Below are 23,721 nucleotides of genomic sequence, written 5' to 3'. Positions count from 1 at the left end.
AAAAGACTGAAAGGACGACTCCTCTTTCATTTTGTCACTACTAAATGAGGAGAACTCAAACATGTAAGGCAAGAAATCATTCATTCAATCACTTATTCGACACAGATTGCCTGTCCTAGACCAAAACCCATACTGGTGTGTCAGAGATATGAACCTGAAAAGCTATTGACCTCAGTGAATAGAATGAAAGTATGCGGAACGTTAGTCGTGGTGATGTACTTCTGCTATTGGTTCTGCGGCACTGATGATAAGACTCCCAGAGCTCCACATAAATGGAGAAGTCGGGGAAGACTGGGGACGGGCCATGGGAGACGTCACGGAGCTGTGACTTAGACAATGAGCAGAAGGTCCCCAGGAATGTGTGTGAGGAAGGACAATCCTGGCCAAATAATACGAACAAGACAATCTACCCAGGCTTCCATTCTCATTACCCAGCAAAACGCATGGCTGGGCATATTGTCACGTGGGACATTAGAGAGCCTGCAGGAATGGCCTCAGTGCAGCTCTTTCTGATTGGAACTGACAACTCCAGGAGCACAGTATTTCACCCCGACAAGCTTTAATTGAGCATTGTATAGCTTGCTAGTGCTGCCATAACAAACTAGGACAGACGGAGTGCTTCAGCAACTGAGATTTCTTCTCTCAGAACTCCGGAGACTGAAAGCCTGAGATTGAGGCATCGGTCTCTCTGAGGCCTCTTCCCTTGGCTTGTAGACAGCCACAGGTGTCCTCCCATGGCCTCTCCTCTGCATGCATGTATTCCTAGTGTCCATGTGTCCAAATTTCCTCTTCTTGTAGAGACACCAGTCAGATTGGATTAGGGCCCACCCTGAAGGCCTCACTTCAACTGAATCACCTATTGAAAGGCCCTGTCTCCAAATACAGTCATGTTCTGAGGTATGGAAGGTTACGACCTCAATATATTAATTGGGGGGCACAATTCAGCCCATAATAAGTACCTACTATTTGCAGGCCACCATGGGAGGTGGTATTAATAAATGAGGCCAAGAATAGTTAAGTGTAAATACTTCTGTTTCTTGGTCCATCACTTAATCAGTAGAATCACTTAATATATGAATCAGAATCAAGAAAAATCCCCATTCTAAACTCATTTACCCTTGAAACAGTTTTCCCTTTTAGACAGCCATCATTTTTCCATTTTCCCTGGGTTCAGGGCCCAGCCCTCTCTCTGCTCATGGGAATAAAAAAAATAATAATGTGGTCCCTGAGGATGTGTTCCTCTTCCCAGGCTGTCACAACAACAACAGCAGCAGCAGAGAGGGGACTGGCCGCTGCTGGACCTGCTGAGGAAGGGTGGCCTCAGCATCACACAGCCCGGTGTGTATCCCACTTGATGGGCCACATGGTTCAGCACCAGTATCTCGGTCCCAACCTCTGTGCCTCCTGGTCAGGCCTCTCTCTAGCAGGATTCCAGGGCTAAAGAGTATACTCCAAAATGGGCCACAGAATCCATGTGAATCCAGGTGCTGATGCCCCATGTCAGCATTGCCCCTGAAAAGGTACCCCTTCACGGGGTGTCCGGATGGCTCAGTTGGTTGAGCATCTGACTTGTGATTTTGGTTCACGTCATGATCTCATGAGTTGTGGAATCAAGCCCCACATTGAGCGCCATGCTCAGCACGGAGTCTGCTTGGAATTTCTCCCTCTCCCTCACCCTCTGCCCCTCCCCCACTGGCTCACATGTGCCTTCTCTCTCTCTCTTTCTCAGATAAATAAATACATTTTTAAATAAAAGTACCCCCTCACCAAAGCCTTAGTGAGAAATGCAGACTTGACTAAAGATTCTGAGAAGAAGAAAGAGGAGGTTTATATCACACCCTATTCAGTAGCTGTCTGACTCAGAAATCCATACCACCTCTGAATTTGTTTTCTCACTGCCTTTTCTTGCACACCTCCCTCATGGCAGCCTGCCCCCTCTCCTGACTTGCCTCCAATATACATTGTAGTGCAGTTCTGTCCCTCAGACAGCAAATCTCACCCTTCCCAGAACACAGTGCTGTATTATTATTGGTGGTGGTGGTTTTGTTGTCATTTATTATTATTATTATTATTATTATTATTATTATTATTGAGGTGCCATCTTCCCTTGCCTTTGGCTTCTCAAAGTATTTCTTCTGAACACATATAGTACTGTTTCACAAGAGGAATCTTGACCCATCCCTGAAGGTGTTGCAACGGCCCCAGTATTGTTACACTGGCATCCAAATGCAGGGGAAGGATAAGAACTATGCTGCCAACCAGAAAGGACCATGGTGTGCTGGGGATTTTGAAGCATTGAGAGTTAGGGCATAGCCCCTGAGTGCCAGGACTATGCCAGGGGCTTTAGATGTTTATCTTATTTAATCCTCACAACAAACCTGTAAGGAAAGTGTTATTGTCCCCATTTTGTAGATTGGGAAGTTGGGGTTCAGAGAAGTTAAGTAACTTTCCTGTGTTCACACTGCTGGAGACTCACAGGCCAGGAAGGGCAGTGAAATCAGTCTGACCCCAGAGCCTTGAGTGCATCATCATCAGTTTTGAAAGGATCCTCTGTCTGTGCACTGTAGACAATCCTTAAAACTCTTCCTCCCCATTAAGCATCTCATCCTCTGTGGAGGATTTTTCATCTGTAAAATGGGGTTAATATTTGCCCTGCTGCATTCACAGGGCTAGTCATGGAAAGGTATGTGAAATAAAAGTAAGTGTGTGTGTGTGTGTGTGTGTGTGTATTGTTGTACCCAAAAAATGAAGTATTATTATCTTGGTGTGTGCCGTTGAACAAGATCTAACCAATACCACCACTCTTGGCTTAAACAATATATGTGAGGACTGTTCCCAGGATAAGACCGAAAAAAAAAAGAAATTCAACAACATTTGAAAAGAACATGATGATGCCTCAGGAAATTGATGATCCTGAATTTCTCCACAAAGAGCAGTAGGTTACAAGTAACCAGGAGTCCCATGCTGCTACATTCTTCCTGGTCTAGCAACTGTGAACTTGGGAGATACACAGAAACATCTTTGGAGGAAATATGTCAGCCAGCCTTAGGGCTGGATGGAGCAGCTTGCTAATTTGTCCATCCCAGGGTGTGTCTCTGATGTGACTCCCTCTAAGACACCCAGGTCTTACCACGACTTGATCATAAGGACTTGTTTCTTCCTTCTGGAAAACCTGCAGTGGGTCTCTGTGATTACCATACTTTACACTCTTTCTACCTGGCAACTGTCATTACCTGGGACACCTACCCACACGCACCTATGCACATTTCCTTCATTACCAAGGTTTGTCTCTCGTGCCAGCACACCTAGGGTTCCAGGCAGGCCAGCTTCTCAGTCAGGGTTTGCTGCACAACTAGTATGTTTAGAGTCCAGTTGAAAGCACTGCTTAAATCCTGTGGAGACCCCAGAGCATGTGTTCATGGTACACTCATTCCTGCCTCCATGTCAAGTCTCCAATCTGGTGGTAGCTCTTCCTATTCATTCAGTCCATCCATCAGTCAGTCCAGCAGTCACTTAACAAATGTGTATAGAAGCTAAGAGTTTGGATTCTGAAGTCAACCAGTGCTTGGTTCTAATCCTGACTCTACCACTTTTTCTGGGTGTATTTGGGCACATTATCTCACATTATGTCAGGGTTAACACAAAGATCAAAAGATAACTTATGTAAACCCTTAGGATGGAGTCTGGTGTATAATAAGAGCAGAATAATTATTTGCTAGTCTAATTAATATCCTTAGTATGTGCCGAGCACTTGTTGAGAGTAGCCTAATAGTCTGAAGAGGAGCCCAGAGCAGAAGGTAAGAGGGATAGTGACATATCTGCACTCTGCACACTTGGGTCACACAGGAGAAAATGTCACTGTCCACCTGCAGGGAAGGTCAGGCAAGAGGTCAGAGTTAAGCAATCAAGGAAAATCAAACATTTACAAGTAGACTGGAATGCCACTTCCAGGCACAATAAAAAATCTTGAAAATCACTGGGCATCACTGAAAATCCTTGGGCTCCTCTTAATGTGTCTGTGTGTCTGGGATGGCGGAGGGGTGACTAGAGGTCTGTCAGGTAGGTGTATGGCCCTCATCCATCAGGAAGGGTCTTCTATCACACAGTGAGGAGACTGGGTATAACCTAGATGTGAGGGAGGCCATTAAAGCACTTAAGCAGTTCAATTATATGTTTTAAAGTCAGTTCATTCTTTAAGGTTTGAAAGAATGTCTCTGACTATTCCAGCCCCCATTGATAGCTCCCTTTTCTGACATATTAGAATAGGCAACAATCAAAACACTCTATTTACCGCTTGATATAAATATAGGGTCTTGTGTCACCCTTGGATGGTCTTAAGCATTGATATGTGTCTCCAGAATTAGATCTTAGACTTCCTATTAAGTAGAGACTGTTCTGAGTCTTTTGTATTCCCTCACCGTGCTGACTTGCCAGAGCAGGAAGGGAACTTAGCAGCCGTTGAGCTGTTCCTCTCTGTTTATGGAAAGAACCCAAGCTAAGGAACTTGAGGACCTGCCCAAGCCGCACGGCCCATTGAGGAGCATGCACTGATCTGCTCCATACTCGGTAGCTGTTGCTTTACCAACATATTCATTAACAACAGTTTTTGCAGCTGGTTATGACAGAGCCAGGTAGATGTAAGAAGACTATTTCTGACTTTGAAGTCACATCCAAACTGAAGCCAATCAGGAACTAGAATATGTTGTGTTTGTCTTAAAGAAAACAGGTAAAATTTGGTGAGAAGGTCCTCATCACAGGCATTACTTTCTCAGAACCCCAGTGCTCAGTCTCTACCTGTAGAGTCACAAATAAAATGTGAGGGGTGAGTGTGGGAGGAACCACAGCAACAGCCAAACTTGGAAGCTGTCATACCACAGCAGGCAAATAACTCATTTCCCCAACTCATAGCTGTCAACAATTGGCTTAATAATACCTTTTCAGGAAAACAAAAAATAAAGAATGAGTATTTCAGGGATGCCTGGGTGGCTCAATTGGTTAAGCATCTGTCTTCAGGTCAGGTCATGATCCCAGGGTCCTGGGATCGAGCCCCATTTCGGGCTCCCTGCTCAGTGGGGAGTCTGCTTCTCCCTCTGCCTGCTGCTCCCCCTGCTTTGCACTCTCTCCCTGGCAAATAAATAAATAAAGTCTTTTAAAAAATAAATAAAAAATATAAAAAAGAGTATTTTAATTAAGATATATCCCTATTTTAGAAAAATTAAAATGCGAACCAAAGATGTAGATCACATGTGGGCACCAAGGATGAGGCATGTGCTTTCAGATGACCTCATTTCGATCCAGAAGCAAAAGCATCACATTATTGGTGGGGTCTCAGATAGCAAAAGAAATGTTCATGGGGGAGACTTGACAGGAAACCAAACTGACATGGTGACTGTGACGATTTATGCCCGTGTGGGCAGAGATGCGTTTGCTCCAGAATCACCTCTTTCCCACACAGTGCGACTTCAGATCCTGGCTGAAACGACCAAGCACATGCTGGTTAATTAACTTGATGTGATTTTGCAGAACAGACTAGTAAATCACACACATGCCACTGCCGTCACCTGCAGGCTGTAATTCTCCGTGTTCCGTTGCTCTAACGATGCCTGATTTCTGTGTTCCCCAATTGATTGCTATGGAAGTGCTGCTCAACATGGCAACCACATGGATTCTTGCTAAAATTCCAGCTGGCACCAGGAAGATAGAGCACACCAAACAGAAGACTTTTACTAAGAGGAGGTCAAGAGTAGGAAACCTTTTGTTTTGTCTTTTTAAAGATTTTATTTACTTGTCAGAGAGAGAGAGCACAAGCAGAGAAACGGCAGGCAGAGGGAGAAGCAGACTCCCCACTGAGCAGGGAGCCCGATGTGGGGCTGGAACCCAGGGTCCTGGGATCATGACCTGAGCTGAAGACAGACGCTTAACTGACTGAGCCACCCAGGCGTCCCAATAGTAGGAAATCTTATGAAAGTCTGTTTGGCTTAAGGGGCTTTGGAGTTAGAGAGCCCTATATGTGGATCTTCATTCTGTAACTTACCAGCTATTTAAATTTGGGTTTCAATTGTCTCATCTATAAAATGAGGTAATAACCTGAAACAGACCGTCCATACCACCTTGCATCCTTCCATTGTGAATTGTGCTAATGCACTGAAACAGCTATTCTCTTCTCCCTTCCAGCTTCCAACTCTCCCCCCTTTCCCCCCACTCAGGAGATAGACTTGCTTCTGTTTTCTCTGAGAAAATAGAAGCAATCAAAAGGGAAGACCCACACCCAACCCCAACTCACCCGCCTGTCTGCCTCTCTTTCTCCTTACGGATCAACCACCTCATTGCAGTCTAAATTTAACTATTCCTCCAGTGCACTGGGCCTCACCTCCCCCCATCTACTAGAGGACATAACTCCAGCATTTCCCCACTCTCTTCTGCAGCATCAGACTAATAACTTGCTGAAATAATCTCCCATATTGAAATAAAACCAAACCCGCCCTTCATGCTGCGTCCCCTTTCTCTGTCACTATTCCCCTCTAGAACAAAACTGCTGTGCTCACTACCTGCATTCACCCCCCACCCCGCCCATAACCACCATCTTGTCAGTCAGGTCTTCGCCCCTACCACTTCACTGCATCTGCTACCATTAAATCCCCCCACCTTGGGGCACCTGGGTGGCTCAGTCAGTTAAGTGTCCAACTCTTGGTTTCAGCTCAGGTCATGATCTCACAGTGGTGAAATTGAGCCCCACATCAGACTCTGTGCTCAGCAGGGAGTCTGCTTGAGACTTTCCTTCTGCCTCTCCCTCCTCCCTGTCCCCCCACCCCCTCTCACATATGTGCAAGCACTCTCTCTCTCAAATAAATAAATAAATAAATAAATAAATAAACAAACAAACAAATGATCCCCCAAAGACATTCCCCCTAGTCCTCACATTACTTGATGTATAGGCTTCATTTGATGATGTGGGTTCTTCTTTCTTCGTTGAATCATTTTTTCCTAGAGCTTCAACTCCTTCCTCACCAGTTTCTCCTTCTCAGATTCCTTTGTTTTTCTTTAATCATCTTGACCTCGAAATATTTCCTTAATCTTCTTGACCTCCAGTTCTCCATCATCAGAGCCCTTCTCTTCAGTGTCCACACTAACTACATAGTGATCTCATCAAGCCTCATAGCTATAAGTACCATCTATGTCTCTGTGATTCCCACATGCATTTCTCCAGCTCAGACCTCTCGGCTGAATCACAGGGTAATATATCCAGCTCCGTGAATTCCTTACATAAGCATTTCAAACTTACTTTCCCCTACTCAACTCTTCATCCCCACCCCCACTTCACCACACCAACTCACTTCTTCTCCGGGGCTCTTCCTTCGAATAAATGGTTCCTCCAACCACCCACTTGCTCAAACCCAAAACCTTGAAATCATTCTTGAGTCCCCTCTTTCCTTCATACCCCATATCCAATCCCTCAATAAGCCCATTTGGTTCTACCTTCAAAATGTACCCCATATTTAATCATGTTGTACTATAACTATGGTAGGCCAAGCCAAAATTAATTCTCCCCAGGATAATTCCAAGAGTCTCCAACTGGTCTCCAGGCTTCCATCTTGCCCTCCTATAGTCTGTTTTCCACAGAGCAGCCAGAGTAATCTTTTAAAAATTCCCTGCTCAAAACCATCACCCTTAGGGTAAATTCCAGTGTCCTTGCCATGGCCTGCAGGGCTTGGCATGAAGCTGACACTTGATTTCTCTGCCCTTTTTCTCCCTCAACCATCTGCCCCAGAGACACTGACCTCCAGGTATTCCTCAAACACACCCGCCTTGTCGGGGCCTTTGTCCTTGGTTTGCCCCACTACTTAGAATGCTTTTCTCCAAAGTAGCTCATGCCCTCACTACTCATGTGTCTCTGTTCCAGTGTCACCAGCAGAGAAGCCTTCCTTGTCACTTTCTAAAGCCTGGCTCCACTTTTATTTCCTTCATGTCTTTTATCCTTAACCAAAGTTATATTATATACATCTTTGATTATTTATTTACTTTCTATCTCCACCCACTGGACCTTAAAACCTTAAGGAGAAGGATTTTACTTTTTTCCACTGCTATAGCCCCAAAGCCAAGGCTAATGCCTGGCTCATAGTAGTGACACAATAAATATTTATTGAATGAGTCATTGAATGAATGAATGAATGAATGATCTTTTATTCATCAGATCACTAGGATGATTACATGAATTAAAATATATAGAGCAGTTTCTAGCACACAGCAAAATACTCGAAAATATATGTTCCTTCTCCCATTATTATTATTTTTTTTAAAAATGGAGCTGGGCTGTGGCAGTGTTGCCTGGAAGCTAATCATTTTGTGACATCTGCTATTATAAGTGTTTGCTTCTATTTCTGTATTTTATATGTTCCCATCTGACCTCTACTCTTTGGGGAATAATTAGAGAAAGTGTGCTCCTTTGAGCTCACTGCTCAGACTTTGTTTAACTTGTAGGCATTTCTTTTAAACTATCCACTTGAATAAGAAATGTCACATTGGCTTCCAAGGCAAATTCTCCAGCTCAGCAGGCAGGCTCTGAAAGTCTGACACAATTTCCAGCCACATCCCACAGGACAAGGATAATGCTACAGGTGTCTTGGCATCATGCTAAACTTCCAGGGAACACAGGATACCATATATGGAAGGTTCTGAAGACAGAAATAAAGCACNGTAGCTTACCAGCTATTTAAATTTGGGTTTCAATTGTCTCATCTATAAAATGAGGTAATAACCTGAAACAGACCGTCCGTACCACCTTGCATCCTTCCATTGTGAATTGTGCTAATGCACTGAAACAGCTATTCTCTTCTCCCTTCCAGCTTCCAACTCTCTCCCCCCTTTCCCCCCACTCAGGAGATAGACTTGCTTCTGTTTTCTCTGAGAAAATAGAAGCAATCAAAAGGGAAGACCCACACCCAACCCCAACTCACCCGCCTGTCTGCCTCTCTTTCTCCTTACGGATCAACCACCTCATTGCAGTCTAAATTTAACTATTCCTCCAGTGCACTGGGCCTCACCTCCCCCCATCTACTCGAGGACATAACTCCAGCATTTCCCCACTCTCTTCTGCAGCATCAGACTAATAACTTGCTGAAATAATCTCCCATATTGAAATAAAACCAAACCCGCCCTTCATGCTGCGTCCCCTTTCCCTGTCACTATTCCCCTCTAGAACAAAACTGCTGTGCTCACTACCTGCATTCACCCCCCACCCCGCCCATAACCACCATCTTGTCAGTCAGGTCTTCGCCCCTACCACTTCACTGCATCTGCTACCATTAAATCCCCCCACCTTGGGGCACCTGGGTGGCTCAGTCAGTTAAGTGTCCAACTCTTGGTTTCAGCTCAGGTCATGATCTCACAGTGGTGAAATTGAGCCCCACATCAGACTCTGTGCTCAGCAGGGAGTCTGCTTGAGACTTTCCTTCTGCCTCTCCCTCCTCCCTGTCCCCCCACCCCCTCTCACATATGTGCAAGCACTCTCTCTCTCTCAAATAAATAAAAAAATAAATAAACAAAAAACAAAATGATCCCCCAAAGACATTCCCCCTAGTCCTCACATTACTTGATGTATAGGCTTCATTTGATGATGTGGTTTCTTCTTTCTTCGTTGAATCATTTTTTCCTAGAGCTTCAACTCCTTCCTCACCAGTTTCTCCTTCTCAGATTCCTTTGTTTTTCTTTAATCATCTTGACCTCGAAATATTTCCTTAATCTTCTTGACCTCCAGTTCTCCATCATCAGAGCCCTTCTCTTCAGTGTCCACACTAACTACATAGTGATCTCATCAAGCCTCATAGCTATAAGTACCATCTATGTCTCTGTGATTCCCACATGCATTTCTCCAGCTCAGACCTCTCGGCTGAATCACAGGGTAATATATCCAGCTCCGTGAATTCCTTACATAAGCATTTCAAACTTACTTTCCCCTACTCAACTCTTCATCCCCACCCCCACTTCACCACACCAACTCACTTCTTCTCCGGGGCTCTTCCTTCGAATAAATGGTTCCTCCAACCACCCACTTGCTCAAACCCAAAACCTTGAAATCATTCTTGAGTCCCCTCTTTCCTTCATACCCCATATCCAATCCCTCAATAAGCCCATTTGGTTCTACCTTCAAAATGTACCCCATATTTAATCATGTTGTACTATAACTATGGTAGGCCAAGCCAAAATTAATTCTCCCCAGGATAATTCCAAGAGTCTCCAACTGGTCTCCAGGCTTCCATCTTGCCCTCCTATAGTCTGTTTTCCACAGAGCAGCCAGAGTAATCTTTTAAAAATTCCCTGCTCAAAACCATCACCCTTAGGGTAAATTCCAGTGTCCTTGCCATGGCCTGCAGGGCTTGGCATGAAGCTGACACTTGATTTCTCTGCCCTTTTTCTCCCTCAACCATCTGCCCCAGAGACACTGACCTCCAGGTATTCCTCAAACACACCCGCCTTGTCGGGGCCTTTGTCCTTGGTTTGCCCCACTACTTAGAATGCTTTTCTCCAAAGTAGCTCATGCCCTCACTACTCATGTGTCTCTGTTCCAGTGTCACCAGCAGAGAAGCCTTCCTTGTCACTTTCTAAAGCCTGGCTCCACTTTTATTTCCTTCATGTCTTTTATCCTTAACCAAAGTTATATTATATACATCTTTGATTATTTATTTACTTTCTATCTCCACCCACTGGACCTTAAAACCTTAAGGAGAAGGATTTTACTTTTTTCCACTGCTATAGCCCCAAAGCCAAGGCTAATGCCTGGCTCATAGTAGTGACACAATAAATATTTATTGAATGAGTTATTGAATGAATGAATGAATGAATGAATGATCTTTTATTCATCAGATCACTAGGATGATTACATGAATTAAAATATATAGAGCAGTTTCTAGCACACAGCAAAATACTCGAAAATATATGTTCCTTCTCCCATTATTATTATTTTTTTAAAAAATGGAGCTGGGCTGTGGCAGTGTTGCCTGGAAGCTAATCATTTTGTGACATCTGCTATTATAAGTGTTTGCTTCTATTTCTGTATTTTATATGTTCCCATCTGACCTCTACTCTTTGGGGAATAATTAGAGAAAGTGTGCTCCTTTGAGCTCACTGCTCAGACTTTGTTTAACTTGTAGGCATTTCTTTTAAACTATCCACTTGAATAAGAAATGTCACATTGGCTTCCAAGGCAAATTCTCCAGCTCAGCAGGCAGGCTCTGAAAGTCTGACACAATTTCCAGCCACATCCCACAGGACAAGGATAATGCTACAGGTGTCTTGGCATCATGCTAAACTTCCAGGGAACACAGGATACCATATATGGAAGGTTCTGAAGACAGAAATAAAGCACGTGAGCAGAGGAAGGAGACGAGACTGGACGTACATAGGCAGCACCCCATGACCTTTCCTGTCTCAGCAACAGAGTCCACAAAGTCTATCAGAGAAGACTTAAAGGGGAGTCTGCTGCTCCCCTTTGATAAACAGGCATGCTCCTTTATGTTTTTAAAGAAATTTGAAATCTATAAAATAAGGGAAATATCTCCCTAAATAGCAGATTTGCTTTCTCACTGCATATCCCTTCCCACACTCACTGTCGACCAAAAGTAGTTCTGTCCCCCCAGGGGTGAGGGTAAGCTCTCCTCTATCTCCCCCCCCCATCACCTGTCAATCACTGGCAGTGTGAAGAGTGTGGGCTTAAAGGAAGGTAAATTAATTCTGAACCCTGGGCTTGACTCACATGAACTGTGTGACCTTGGGCAAGTCCCTTAACCTCCTCAGCCATTTCTCCAGGGCTAAAACAACAGTGTCTTCACTGGATAGTTGGGAAGATGAAGAAAGGTCACCTGAGGGAGCACCTGCTATTATTATAATCAGGATAGGTGCTTTTGTTCTGCTTCTGAGACAAGGGTAGCCAATTTATTGAGCCATCGAAACTCCATGGCAGGGAACAGACAAGGACTTATTTTTCTATATGATGATATTTGCTTTGATAAACCACCCCACCCTGCATTACACAGCTCATGACAAAATCTTAGCAGATCCCTTAACTTCCTGGTCACTTTATTAAAATCCGTCCACAATAAAACTCTAGTCTTATCGATTTAAACCCCCCTTCCTCCAGCACTAGCCAGCTGATAGCCAGAAGGATGAGAAGTGAGGAAAGTCTGTTCTCCTTTGTGGCTTTCAGACCCTCACTCTGGTGTAGCTCAGTCTCAGTGAATGCTGTTTCATGCCCCCTCTCACTTAGCTTTGCTGGGGATGGAAGGTCCTCTTCACAATAAATGTAGGGCTCCCAAGGACACATGACTCTTCTCCCCTTTATCAGTCAGGATAGGCTAGGTTATGGAACACTAACAAAAAACTCCAAAATAACTCATGAACACCTCCTTCTCTTCCTTCTTTGATGGCTGCAGAGCCTCTCGTGGGTTTGGGCTGTAGGGCAAAGGGAAAGAAACAGTGTTTCTGACTTTTTAATGTAGGGTATTGCTGCTTCTCTGGCCAGACATTTCTGACTAATGGTGCCCTGGCTAAGTGGAGCTCCCTAGAAGGCCCCGCAAGGCTTCCTTCCTGGATGGCTCCCTGAAGTGAGGAGCTGGCTTCACACAGCTACACCCAACCTTACAGGGCCAAAGAAGTAAAATCCCAGCATATGGCAGGAAGGTGGGAAGAAGCAATGTATTGCTGTGTACACACAACAAATACCCAACTTAATTGTTTCAAACACCAGTCATCTCTTTAGTTGATGCCCTGGGTTGACAGTTTGGATGGGACTCAGCTCAACAGTTCTTCTGGTCTCATCTAGACCCTTTTATTCCCTGCAGGGAAATAATGTAGCTCTGCTTCGGTGGTCTTACTCGTGTGATGGGAGGTGACTGGACTGTGTGTCTTTCATCATCCTTCAGGCTACACTGGGTTGATTCATATAGCAGTTTGGCAGGTTTCCAAGAGGGAGGACAGAACATGCAAGGCATCTTGAGGTCTGGGCTTGGAACTGGCTTAAAATTGCTTCTGCAACCTTTTATTGGTCAAATTCCCCAAACCAAAAAGATCCAAGGAGTGAGGAAACATGCTACCTTTGATGGGTAAGGCTGCAAATTCATGTTGCAAAGGTGAATGGGGAAGGTTAATGGAAGAAAATCTTAGCATTTTTGCAGTCTACCCCAAGCATAAAAGACCACATCTTCCTGATCTTCTGAGGAATAGGTTGGAGGGTTGATACAGAGGTGATGCGGCTCATCAAGGCCAGATCAGCTCATCTTATATGTGCTGGAGAGGTGTTTGATGGGGGCCTTTATTAGATAGACTCTTGTGCTTAGCACCTTTTTGTCTGCAGCTTTGTGTCAAAGACATTAATTCTAGACAACAGGCAGAGTCCCCATGGATATTCAATTACAAAAGGAAACTGCCGTGGGGCCCCTGAGTGGCTCAGTCAGTTAAGCGTCTGCCTTGAGCTCAGGTCATAATCCCAGGGTCCTAGGATTGAGCCCCACATCGGGCTCCCTGCTCAGCGAGGAGTCTGCCTCTCCCTCTTCCTCTGCTCCTCTACCCACTCATGCTCTCTTGCTCACTCTCTATTTCTCAAATAAATAAATAAAATCTTTAAAAAAAATAAGGAAACTACCTTGAAGGTAAAGTGACCTGTGCAGGTGGTGCCACTACTAAGTGCTTTGTTCCTTTATCTGGACAGGGGGAGAAGTATGCACAAAAAGTGAGCTATGAGAAAGCATAGTAAGTACCACAGACTTTCAAAGGGCCACTGTGGCTGGTGTGGACAGAGCAAGGTACGTGTTGCTACAAGCCGTCATGGGGACCCAGAAGCTGCCAGTCCTCGGAGCCCATGACAAGGAGCTTTTCTTTAGATTTAAGAACAAAGGATACCTCGTGAAGGATTTAAACAGCAGGCTCACATGCTCACATCTGCATTTCCAAAAAATCCTGCTAGCTCCAGTAGGAAGCCTGGATTAGTGGTGCAGACTGGACTAAACCCAGACCTTTCAGTAATTAGTAGTTCTCCAAACCCATGTTTTAATTCTTAATAAGTTCCAAGGCAAAGGAGAAATGATCCAGTTTGCCGTGACAAGCGGCAAGGCAGGGAGAAGAGCAGAGAAAGTCAAGCAAATAATCCCACACTGTGTCCTCCACAAACACACACGCATCTGCGTGCACGTGTGCGCACACACACACACACACACACACACACACACACACATTACTCATCCATATGCTTCAGACCCAAGCAGGCTTGAGAGTTTCTGGTTCCTGTTCTGTGGATAGTTCACCCAGATGGATTCGAGTCAGACAGTAACCTCTTCTGCTTTGCTGTGTATAGAGACAAGTAGCTGCTAAGTGACCATCAGAGAGAGACCAGCAGAGGCCCTGGCATGGCAGACACAGCCATTGAGCCCAGAAGGTCGTACACTTAGTGATTCCAATTCAGAAGGCAAATGGTGTCAAAAGTTCAATGTCATGGGACATTTGGGCAGCACATAGGCAGGACCTCAAGGAGGCAGAGAGGAGGAGCAGAGGCAGAAGCAAAGACACCGAGGAGCCTCTTTGGGCAGCTGGCTCAGCATGGGGTGGAGAAGGGGCTGCCAGATACCCTCTAGGCACTGACCTTGCCCACCCACACAGGGACATTTGTGAGCCTCCTTGGGGTGGCGGGCGTCAGTGGGAACAGTGCAGTGCCTGGAGCAGACCGCACCCCCACAGCATGAGTCTGCATGATTGATCGTAAGAGAGTGTTCTGTCATTGCATTGCAGCTCCAGAAACTAAAACGATCACTTTCTTTCAAGACCAAGAGTTTACGGAGCAAAAGCGCTGACAACTTCTTCCAGCGAACCAACAGCGACGTGAAACTGCAGGCGGACATGCTGGCTGAGGTCAGCCCCAGCTCTAGCCCACTCCCCACCTCTGGAAGCCTGACGTCCACACCCACCAGGGCTGGCCTGCACCCAGGGGCTGGCAGCAAGGCCCACACCTTTCAGGAGTACATCTTCAAGAAGCCCACTTTCTGTGATGTCTGCAACCACATGATCGTGGGTAAGGCCTCCCCCGCCCCCACCTACAGGTCCCCGTGCCCCCAGAAGAGCAAGTGATAGTGGTGTAGTCTGAGTCCACACCCCGGGACAGATTCTAAACCTCAGAGATATACCTGCAGGCAGGTTGTTTGGGAGTGTTCTGGAGAGCAATAGTTGCGCACAGGGAAGGGAAGCAGGACTGGGCAGAGGGAGAAGTTGGATGGTGATACAATTGCAACTTGCCATTCCCCCTAGGAGCCCTGGACAGTCATCTGCATTGAGGCTATAGGTGTGGGTCTTTGTACCTCTGGGTCACCTTTTACTGTGTATGGGCAGCCCCTGGGAAGGGGACATAATCCAGGACAAGGGCAATTTTAGCCGAGGGCAGTGGGCAGAGAGGCAATCAGTGGGAGGCAACCAATACACTGGGCAGGTGGGCACGGAACGCTTCAGTACGGCAGGGGGACCTGAGTGACACATCACGGCATGCACTCCAGGGCTCAGGGCTCTGTCTGTCTGGGGAAGCCTGGGCAGGGAGTCTGTGGCTGGGTGAATTACAGGGGAATGACCCAGACAGGCAGGTGTGGGAGGGGTGATTCTGGGGAGGCACTGAACCGGGTAGGAAAGGTGATTGCACCACCATTCAGTACAAGTCCGGATGTGGCACGGACTCACTCACAGTACCTCGGGGAAATGGGGGCAGCCTGAGAGTCTCAGGGGTCATGCCCAGATGAAGAGAATGATCCAAAAATGTCCCAGCTACAAGGAAAAAGTAGGCCATTCAGAGCCACATGCACAGAAATTCCACAGTTCATACTCTTCGGCCTCTCCTGTGTCAGGAACCCAGTGACCAAACGGAGGAAATCACAAAGGCAGTTTGGATGGGATTCAGAGTGAGTTTGAACCAGTTGTTTCAAGAGCAGCAGTCAATCCTGGTAATTGACCAGTGGCCACAGAACACAGACAGGCCTCTTGGGGGGCCTGAGGATGTACCCCCCTGTTAGGAGAAGTTAAAGGACATCATGAATGGAAATGAGGCTAAAAAAGGAAAAGTGCAGGGATGATCCAGATCCAGATGTGGACTGTCTTCCCGAGATGGCACTGACCCTCCTGATGTGTGGCCAGTCGAATTCCTGGAGCACCTGGGAGCACCCTGAAGCCGTCCCCACCCTGTGGCTCCCGCTTACAGCCCAGATTCCGCAGTGTTGGGCTTGGCATGAATGCTTCAGGGAAGGACACTTTTAAGATCAAGAACCTCAGACTCCCAGGCCGGGCCCAGGGTCCAGCGAGGGCCCCAGACAAAAGCCAATATGCCTCTAGTCTCATCTTCCAGCTCCTCTATCCTGACACACACACACACACACACCTTCCAGCCCCACCCCTGCCCCTCCAGGACCAACTTTCTATAGCCTGGCATCTCTTCTGAGGATGACTGTTGTCTCAGGCCAGATTCCCCAGAAGCAGAGACTGAGAGGGGAGTTAGGTGCCCTGATTGATTGAGGGGGCTCTCTCAGGAGAAGGGAGAGGGAGGAAGCAGATGGGGCTGGGAAGCTGCTGAATAGGAAAGTGGTCTTAGTGGGAGTCTTACTTCAGCCAGCTCAGCAGAGAGCTCTGGCGCATGGGTCGCACAGCTGGTCTTTCCTTGAGGCCAGCCTTTTGTATCCTGCTCTCAGTGGGGGTCCCTCCTCCTCCCACTATGGAGGCCCTTTCATAACCCCCTGGGCCAAATGGCTCATGTTCTGTTGAAAGCAATTTTCTGGAGAAAGGGGTAGCTGTGAGTCATCAACAGCCAACACACACCTCCGGTGTACTAGTGGCTTTTTGCTACTCTGAGTATCTCAAACTTAGTAGGTTAAAACAACACAGATTCATTATTTTATAGTTCTGGACTTTAAAAGTCCACAGGGGGTCTCAGTGGGCTAAGATCAGGGTGTCAGGAGCTACATTCCTTTCTGGAGGCTCTAGAGGAGAATATATGTTCTTGCCTTCTCCAGCTTCTACAGACCGTCCCCACCTTGGCTTGTGGCCCTGTCTGTGTTCAAAGTTATAATGGTACGTTGTATCTTTCTCACACAGCTGTCTCTCTGGTCCTAACTCTCCCTCTTGCACCCACCTGGATAACCTTTCCATCTCAAGGCCACCTGATTAGCAACCTTACTTCCATCTGCAACCTTGACTTCCCCTTGCCTTGTAACATAACATGTTCTCTGATTCTGGGGATTAGGAGGTGGACAACCTTGGGGGGGGCATTCCTCTGCCTGTGTGCACCCAGTAGGGGTATCTGGGCAGAGCATTGACAGTGTCCACCACAACAATAGAAGAGAACTTTGGTTGAAGATCACAAGACTGGCCTCTGTTGATTCCTTTCCATCCCGGCTTTGATACCAATCATCCGATGGCTGTGTCACGTCACATGGCAAGAGGCATTTTCATTCGGAGTGGGCAAAGACACACCTTTCCGTTCAGTGCACAGAGTGGGGACAATGCTGACCCATATTTTTCTCATGGTTACTCCCATGACATAATTAGCTTTTCCCTTTCCAGCTAAAACAATGTAAGTGAGTGAGGGTAGTGGAAAGACTAGGTGCATGGAATCAGGCTGGATTTGAACCTCATACAGCCGTGTGACCGAATGCCAGTGACTCACCTTCTCTGAACCTGAGTCCTCATTTTATATGGAGATGATAATGCCACCCTCAGAGGTTTTGAATGAATTATTGAACTGGCAGAGGAGATGTACCTGGCATCTAGTAGGCTCCCAGTAAAGGGAACTCATTGGAGTTGGTATTATCATCATCATTATTGGAGGAGAAAATAGTCATTACTCTCCTGAAGCAGAGAAATATATTCAGAGGATACACCAAATTAATTTTACAGGAAAAAAAATTAAACTTAATAGGCACAAATAACTGAAAAAAAATGACAACAAGTAATTAGTCCCTCACGTACTTGGCATTGTTTTAGGTACATGTCAAGGATTGTCTGTAATTCTGCATTTCATATTTTATGAGGGATATGGGCAAGCAGGTAGGTAGGCGTCTGAGAATGATCAGAATGGTGAGTGGTGTGTCAAAATAAAATCATGAGGAAACTCAGGGAGTTTGGCATGTAAAAGATTTAGGATGTGTAGCTATGTTTGAAAGTACCATGTTGGAAGAGTCAAGAGGCTCATGCAATGTGGCTTTAGCGGGGAGGGCTGGGAAAAAGAGGTAAAGTTACAAGGCAAATTTCAGTGAGAATATAACCACTTAACCCATTCACTTGACCTGTGAATGAATGGCTTTCCTTGTGAGTAGTGCGTGGTCTAACTTCTGTCAGGCAGAGGTCATCGGAAGGTCTTTTCTTACTTCATTATCTGATAGCCTTTGAAATGTTCATGCTTCCCAAAGAAGCCAACGTCTGTCATCACTGAACTTGGATGTATCAGTGGTTTCCAATAGGCCAGGAAGGCAGGATTCTGCCGTGCCCTTCACCCTTGGCCAAGACCCAGTTAAGGGGTGAGATGTTCAAGTGGGGGCACAACACCTGCCCCTTTTGCGACCAGACACACAAGGACTGACCTCATCTTCAGAAAACCGTATTCTAAGCACACTCTCAATTCTAGTCACCGTCATTCACGTTCTTCCTGTGAACAATCCTCATTCTGGAGCAGTGTTTGTGTCATTCTGTGGTTCCTCAGTGTTGCTGTGTAACGAGTGCTCTTGAGTCCCAGCACTTAGAGTAGCTTTCTTTGACTCCTACTCAGGCTTCTTCAGACGAGCTGGGGCTAGGCTGCTGTTGCATGTTCTGTTGCTCATCTCTTACCCTTTTCTTGGACAAGTGGGCTGGCCAGGTTGTGTTCTTCCCAAGGCAAGGACAAGGGGAAGCATGCAGGGCTTCTTAAGGCCTCAGACTGGAGGTGGCACACTATCCCATCTAGGGGCATTCCTCGAGAGTGTGGGCCTAGCCCACATCAGGGGGTGGAGAGATGCACTCTGCCTCTAGTGGCAGGGACTGCAGAGCCACCTGGCAAAAGACACAGGTACAGGGAGGGGCGAGGCCTGGGTCAGTAATCCAACCTACCATAGTACTCAGGGTAACCTCTGGGTCATTGAACTTTTTTGTTGGGTAGATGGCACCAAGTCTTCAGGCTGTCCCACCCTTCCACTGCACTTCTCCATCTGGAAACAATGCCTCACATCTGACTGCGAGCATGGCCGAAGAGGGTCTCAGGTCCTGTGCTCAGGATATGGAGACAGCTTGGCCTCCAACCTTGTTTTCCTGCCTGCCTGTCGTCCAACTCTGCTGCGTCACTTTCAATTCCATATAAATTCCCACCAGGCCTTTTCAAGGCAGTGCTATTCATAACCCTTAAATAGGTGATGATGTGTCTCTATTTTAAATCTCACTGTGACGAGTGTGAAAAGACAAAGGAGCTTGTGTTTTTAAAATGAGTAACAGAAATGAGTTTGCCTCTGAGAAATGTCACAATCATTACCCTAAGGGGGGGGTGTGTGTTTAGGAACTTCTCAAGTACAACCACAGTTCTGAAGGATTCCATTTTGAAAATCACAAAAAAGATGCCCCCTGTGCTAAAGAGAACCTTACTATATTTTTCCCTTATTAGAATTAAATGTATATCATAGCTGCCATTTTGTCTTTAAAAGGACAGAGGGGGGAAAAAGAGTCACCCAAGCACTCTGCTCTTTTCAAATATGAAAGTGAAGGAAAGCAAGCAGGCTCTTTCTAGGAAAGAGGAAGGAGAATTAGTGAAGCTCTCTGTGGGAGGTGGGAGGAAAGGGGAGAGGGAGGAGGCAGGGAAAGGAGGTGAAGAGAGCAAGTAATACGTGAAGCAGAGACTGGCAAAAGTTCTAACTTCCCGAAAGGAGGCATGGGGCACCCAGGTCTGGTGATCCCAGAGCGCAGTTGATCTGCCCCTCTTCCCTTTCCTTGCTCTTCAAACCTTAGCCTCCTGTCCTGGCAGGTATCACCTGCAGATTCACTTCCTTCAGGCTCGGGCTCATCTTCATATTCCAAATTCCAGGGAAAGGCCACCTTTCTGAGAGTGACATTTCAGAAAATGTATTAGAGCAGCTTTTGTTTTCCTTTCAACTGAGAACCAAAGGTTATATAATGATGGCCAAGAAAAGTCAAAAGTCATGTGTGAGGTTCCTAGCTGATGGATGTTTGTTTAAAAATAAAAGGAATCTGGCGTTCTCACTGTCTAGGATTTCTAAGTTGGAATGGACACGCAGAGTTGGGTTGACAGGGCCTCACATTTGTTCCTCGCCTGACTGCCTGTGCCCTAAAGCATTTGCCACAAGAAAGTGACCAATAAAAGTAGACCAGGACCCCAGCTTGTACCCTGCCTCTGTGTTTCTAATTTCCTCAGCTCTTTCACTCTTTAACTCGTTGCCTATTGCCAGCTTTGCTCTTGTCCTTGGATTTGCACCTTCCCCACCGATGTGGCCCCCAGGCCCTTGGGTTGAGCGGACACCGTGGCAGGCTCTTCTGCAAGCCTAACCTTGCCTCCAGGACATGGCTACCCTTTATGATCACCTCCTTAAACTGTCCCTTTCCGAAAAACTTGGTCAGCTGTGCAAGCCAAAGATGGTCAACCCAAACTTTCATGGAGAGAAAAATAGGCAGTTAGGTGTACCTCAGCCCCAGGGCTGGAATTCCCAGCCTCTGAGTCAAGAGGACTGAAGACTCAGTCTTAGGCTAGGAGAATCCTCTTGGCTGATGGGCATCCTTTCCCCACTAAGCAGATCCACTCTTCCAATCCTTGGGCTTTGGTGATGGGGACTGTTAGTGGTGGGGACTCATCCTCATTGTACATCAACTTAAATGTATTCCATCTATAGCACCCTCATTTCAGGAGAGCATTGAATTTGCTTGTGGTAATCTGCCTCTCCTTAAAATTTCAGAGACTCGAACAGGCCAAACTGCACTATTAACATAACCGACTCAATGTATGAGTCTGCTCCACTAATTAAGGAGGAACTCCATTCTATTTACTGTCAGATACCTTGTTTCCATAATGATTTTTAAATTAACTACATGTTCTTAGTTGGCATCCACTTAGAAGACAGCGTATTAAATGGGTTCATATATTCTAAACAAATATTTAGCAAAACAGCTGGATTTCATTGCTTACAATTTCAAGTTGCTTCCAGAGTCACCACACGAAGAATCATTCTTTCAAACCGTCCAAGTGGCAACTACTGGGGAAAATAATAATGACTTTGTTTTAGTTCAGCATCCCTAGAACAGGGCCTGAGGTAGAGATCCTAGTGAAAGTGGTTTATTGTGGGGCGTGCCCTCAGGAGAGGGATTTTTGGATTCTGCTGCTCTCAGCAGAAGATGCAGGGGAAGGAGCCAAACAAGGATGTGCCCTCGGCTGGAGTTGGCTTCAGACAGATGCCACCCATGGGGAGTTCTGGGACACAGATTAGTATTAACTAGTAGTCCCACCTTGAGATGAGGGGCCAGGCCTGTATCTCCTATCACTCTTTAGAATAATTTATTCTCTGAACAAAGAGCACCTGCAAACCATTAGCAGCCCTCAGTCACAGCATCAGCATGATAAACCAGATCTGGACAAAGCACCTGCAGCATCATGACATCTATAAACATAGATACAATATAAAAACGTCCTCCATTATGAATGAATATAAAATTCAGATGGACCTTGGCATTGTTGTGCCAATAACATTGCGTTACCATCATAATGAATGGTAATTTGGTAACATTATAAGATGAGGAAATATTACATTACACTGAGTCCAGGACTTTTCTGCTATGCTTTTGTTTGACCATTAGTTTAACTGTTTCCTGACCTCATCTCATTGCTCAGAAAAGCCATAAAACATTAACCAAACCTTGAATGGAAAAAAAAATTGTACACACACACACAGATACATATGTACATAAAACTAAAAAGACAAGGCAGTGTTTGCTCACCAATGAAGTTGTCTCTTGATGGGAAAGGCCAAACAGAAATCAAGGGGAATATTGAAAAGCAAATGCCAAATCTATGTATTCTCAGAATAGAATTAAAACTCTGAAGTGCCATCAATCACTTAGCCAGACAATTGTTTTAGAAGCTGTATAGCTAATAGATAAGAAAATACAAATGTTCTCTAGAACCTTTTTCTTAAGGTTCAAAAAGATCCTTTCCCTTAGGTCATGGTATGTATCCATGTTAAAATGCGGTACCCAGACCTCAGTTGTTTATCCCAGAGGATTGTTCACCTCTGGTGTTTTCACTGCCTCAAAGTAGCATTATCTTAACTGCCACTTTTCTATAGAGGACAGAATGGTAATATAATGCCCAGTCCAACAGCGGTAATTTATTTGTATGCTTTGCTCATCTGGCCCCCTTGAGAGAATCCTATTGACTCTAGCAACAGAAAGTCAGTAAAACTAGTGCAAAGGCAGAGTAAGGAGACCCTGCCAGATGAGGGAATGTTTGCAGGATGTGGCAATGTTTGACTTGGAGAGGACTTTGGGGAACATGGTCAGTGTCCTCAAACAGCTGAAGAGATCTCATCCAGAAGAGGGTTTAAAATCACTTGAGGTCCCAAGTGCCCAATGATGGAAGACACTAAAAGGGAGAGCTTCTAAAAATAATTCCAGAATCCTCACAGGTTTGGGGAGGGGGGATTTCCCACATAAAAGTATATGTTTGGAAAAAGTTGTACACTGTATTCCCTTTGGATATTGATAGCACACATTAGCATTTTGAAGTCCTGCTAATCTGAAAACTACCGAGTGTTATCACTGGAAAACAGGCAGTGGAGCAAATGGATTATAACTACAGAGTTCTCTCTCCCAACATCTACTTTTCCCTAATTCCACTTGGCTGCTGTTGAACAGTTTTTGGCTTGTATCTCCTTAGTGTACATAATTCAGAGAGCCTTTTCAATGCTTGCAAAGGCAAATTCATTAAAGAATTATTAAGACTTCTATTCAAGGAAAGAGGCACAAAATACTTTTAAAGCTAGGATCTTCTATCGGCTTCCTAAAATGTGATGCCTGCCACCACATGCTAAGGATTTTAAGAAATCTCTCACTGGAAATTAACTTACATGAGAAAGTAATCCACATTCCTTCCAGCAAAGACTGAGCAGAAATGGATGCTGGTGGGCTCCAAGAAAGATTTCTTGGAGTCTCACGCACAAACGGAAGCAACTAGGTGTAGGGGCTAGTGTTGGGCTCTGGGTCATCACACGGGACCTGCATGTCATCACCCTGAAAAATTAAAGATCCTTGACCAGAGAGAAGATAGGACAAGAAAAGGGAGGTGGAGAGGATGTTACCATATTTCTCACCACCTTCCCTCAAACATCCTACTCCGTGGGGAAGGTCCTAATGTGTTTTTGGAGCCCATTTTGAGTGTGCTGGCATTTTGCCATTCCTTGTGGAACATCCAAATGCCCTTCTTTCCTGCTTCTCTCCATTGATTCCAGTCCCAAATCTATCAAGACCCAGTTACAGTGCTACTTTGAGCTCTTCGGTGACCACTGTTTCTTTGAACTTGCGTATCATTCCTCAAACAGATTAGATGTTGGTAAGCAACTTGAAGACATGACCAGGTCTCATTTATGTGCCCATTCCCCTGGCAGCTAGCACACACCCTGCACACACCGAGTATTTAGAAAATGGTAGTTCATGGATGGGAAAAAGAACAGTCTGCCCTCAGATACCAAC

General features: G+C 45.6%; 1 protein-coding gene across 5 annotated transcripts in view; it reads left to right on the top strand.

Moving 5' to 3' along the window:
* The window catches only part of STAC (SH3 and cysteine rich domain), a 159,371-nt gene that overhangs the window by 47,588 nt on the left and 88,062 nt on the right, over positions 1-23,721 (top strand). For 3 of the 5 annotated variants that reach the window (XM_002914639.4, XM_019794556.2, XM_019794557.2), the window contains one exon: positions 14,773-15,052. In XM_002914639.4, the coding sequence (XP_002914685.2) occupies positions 14,773-15,052 (280 nt within the window). The remainder of the gene's footprint in view (positions 1-14,772; positions 15,053-23,721) is intronic. The other 2 variants (XM_034662263.1, XM_034662261.1) reach the window with 1 other exon arrangement.

Source organism: Ailuropoda melanoleuca, chromosome 6 (genome assembly GCF_002007445.2).
Source record: "Ailuropoda melanoleuca isolate Jingjing chromosome 6, ASM200744v2, whole genome shotgun sequence".
NCBI classification, from domain to species: Eukaryota; Metazoa; Chordata; class Mammalia; order Carnivora; family Ursidae; genus Ailuropoda; species Ailuropoda melanoleuca.
The sequence above is the reverse complement of the archived record's forward strand: the minus strand, read 5'-3'. Positions and strand labels throughout refer to the sequence as shown.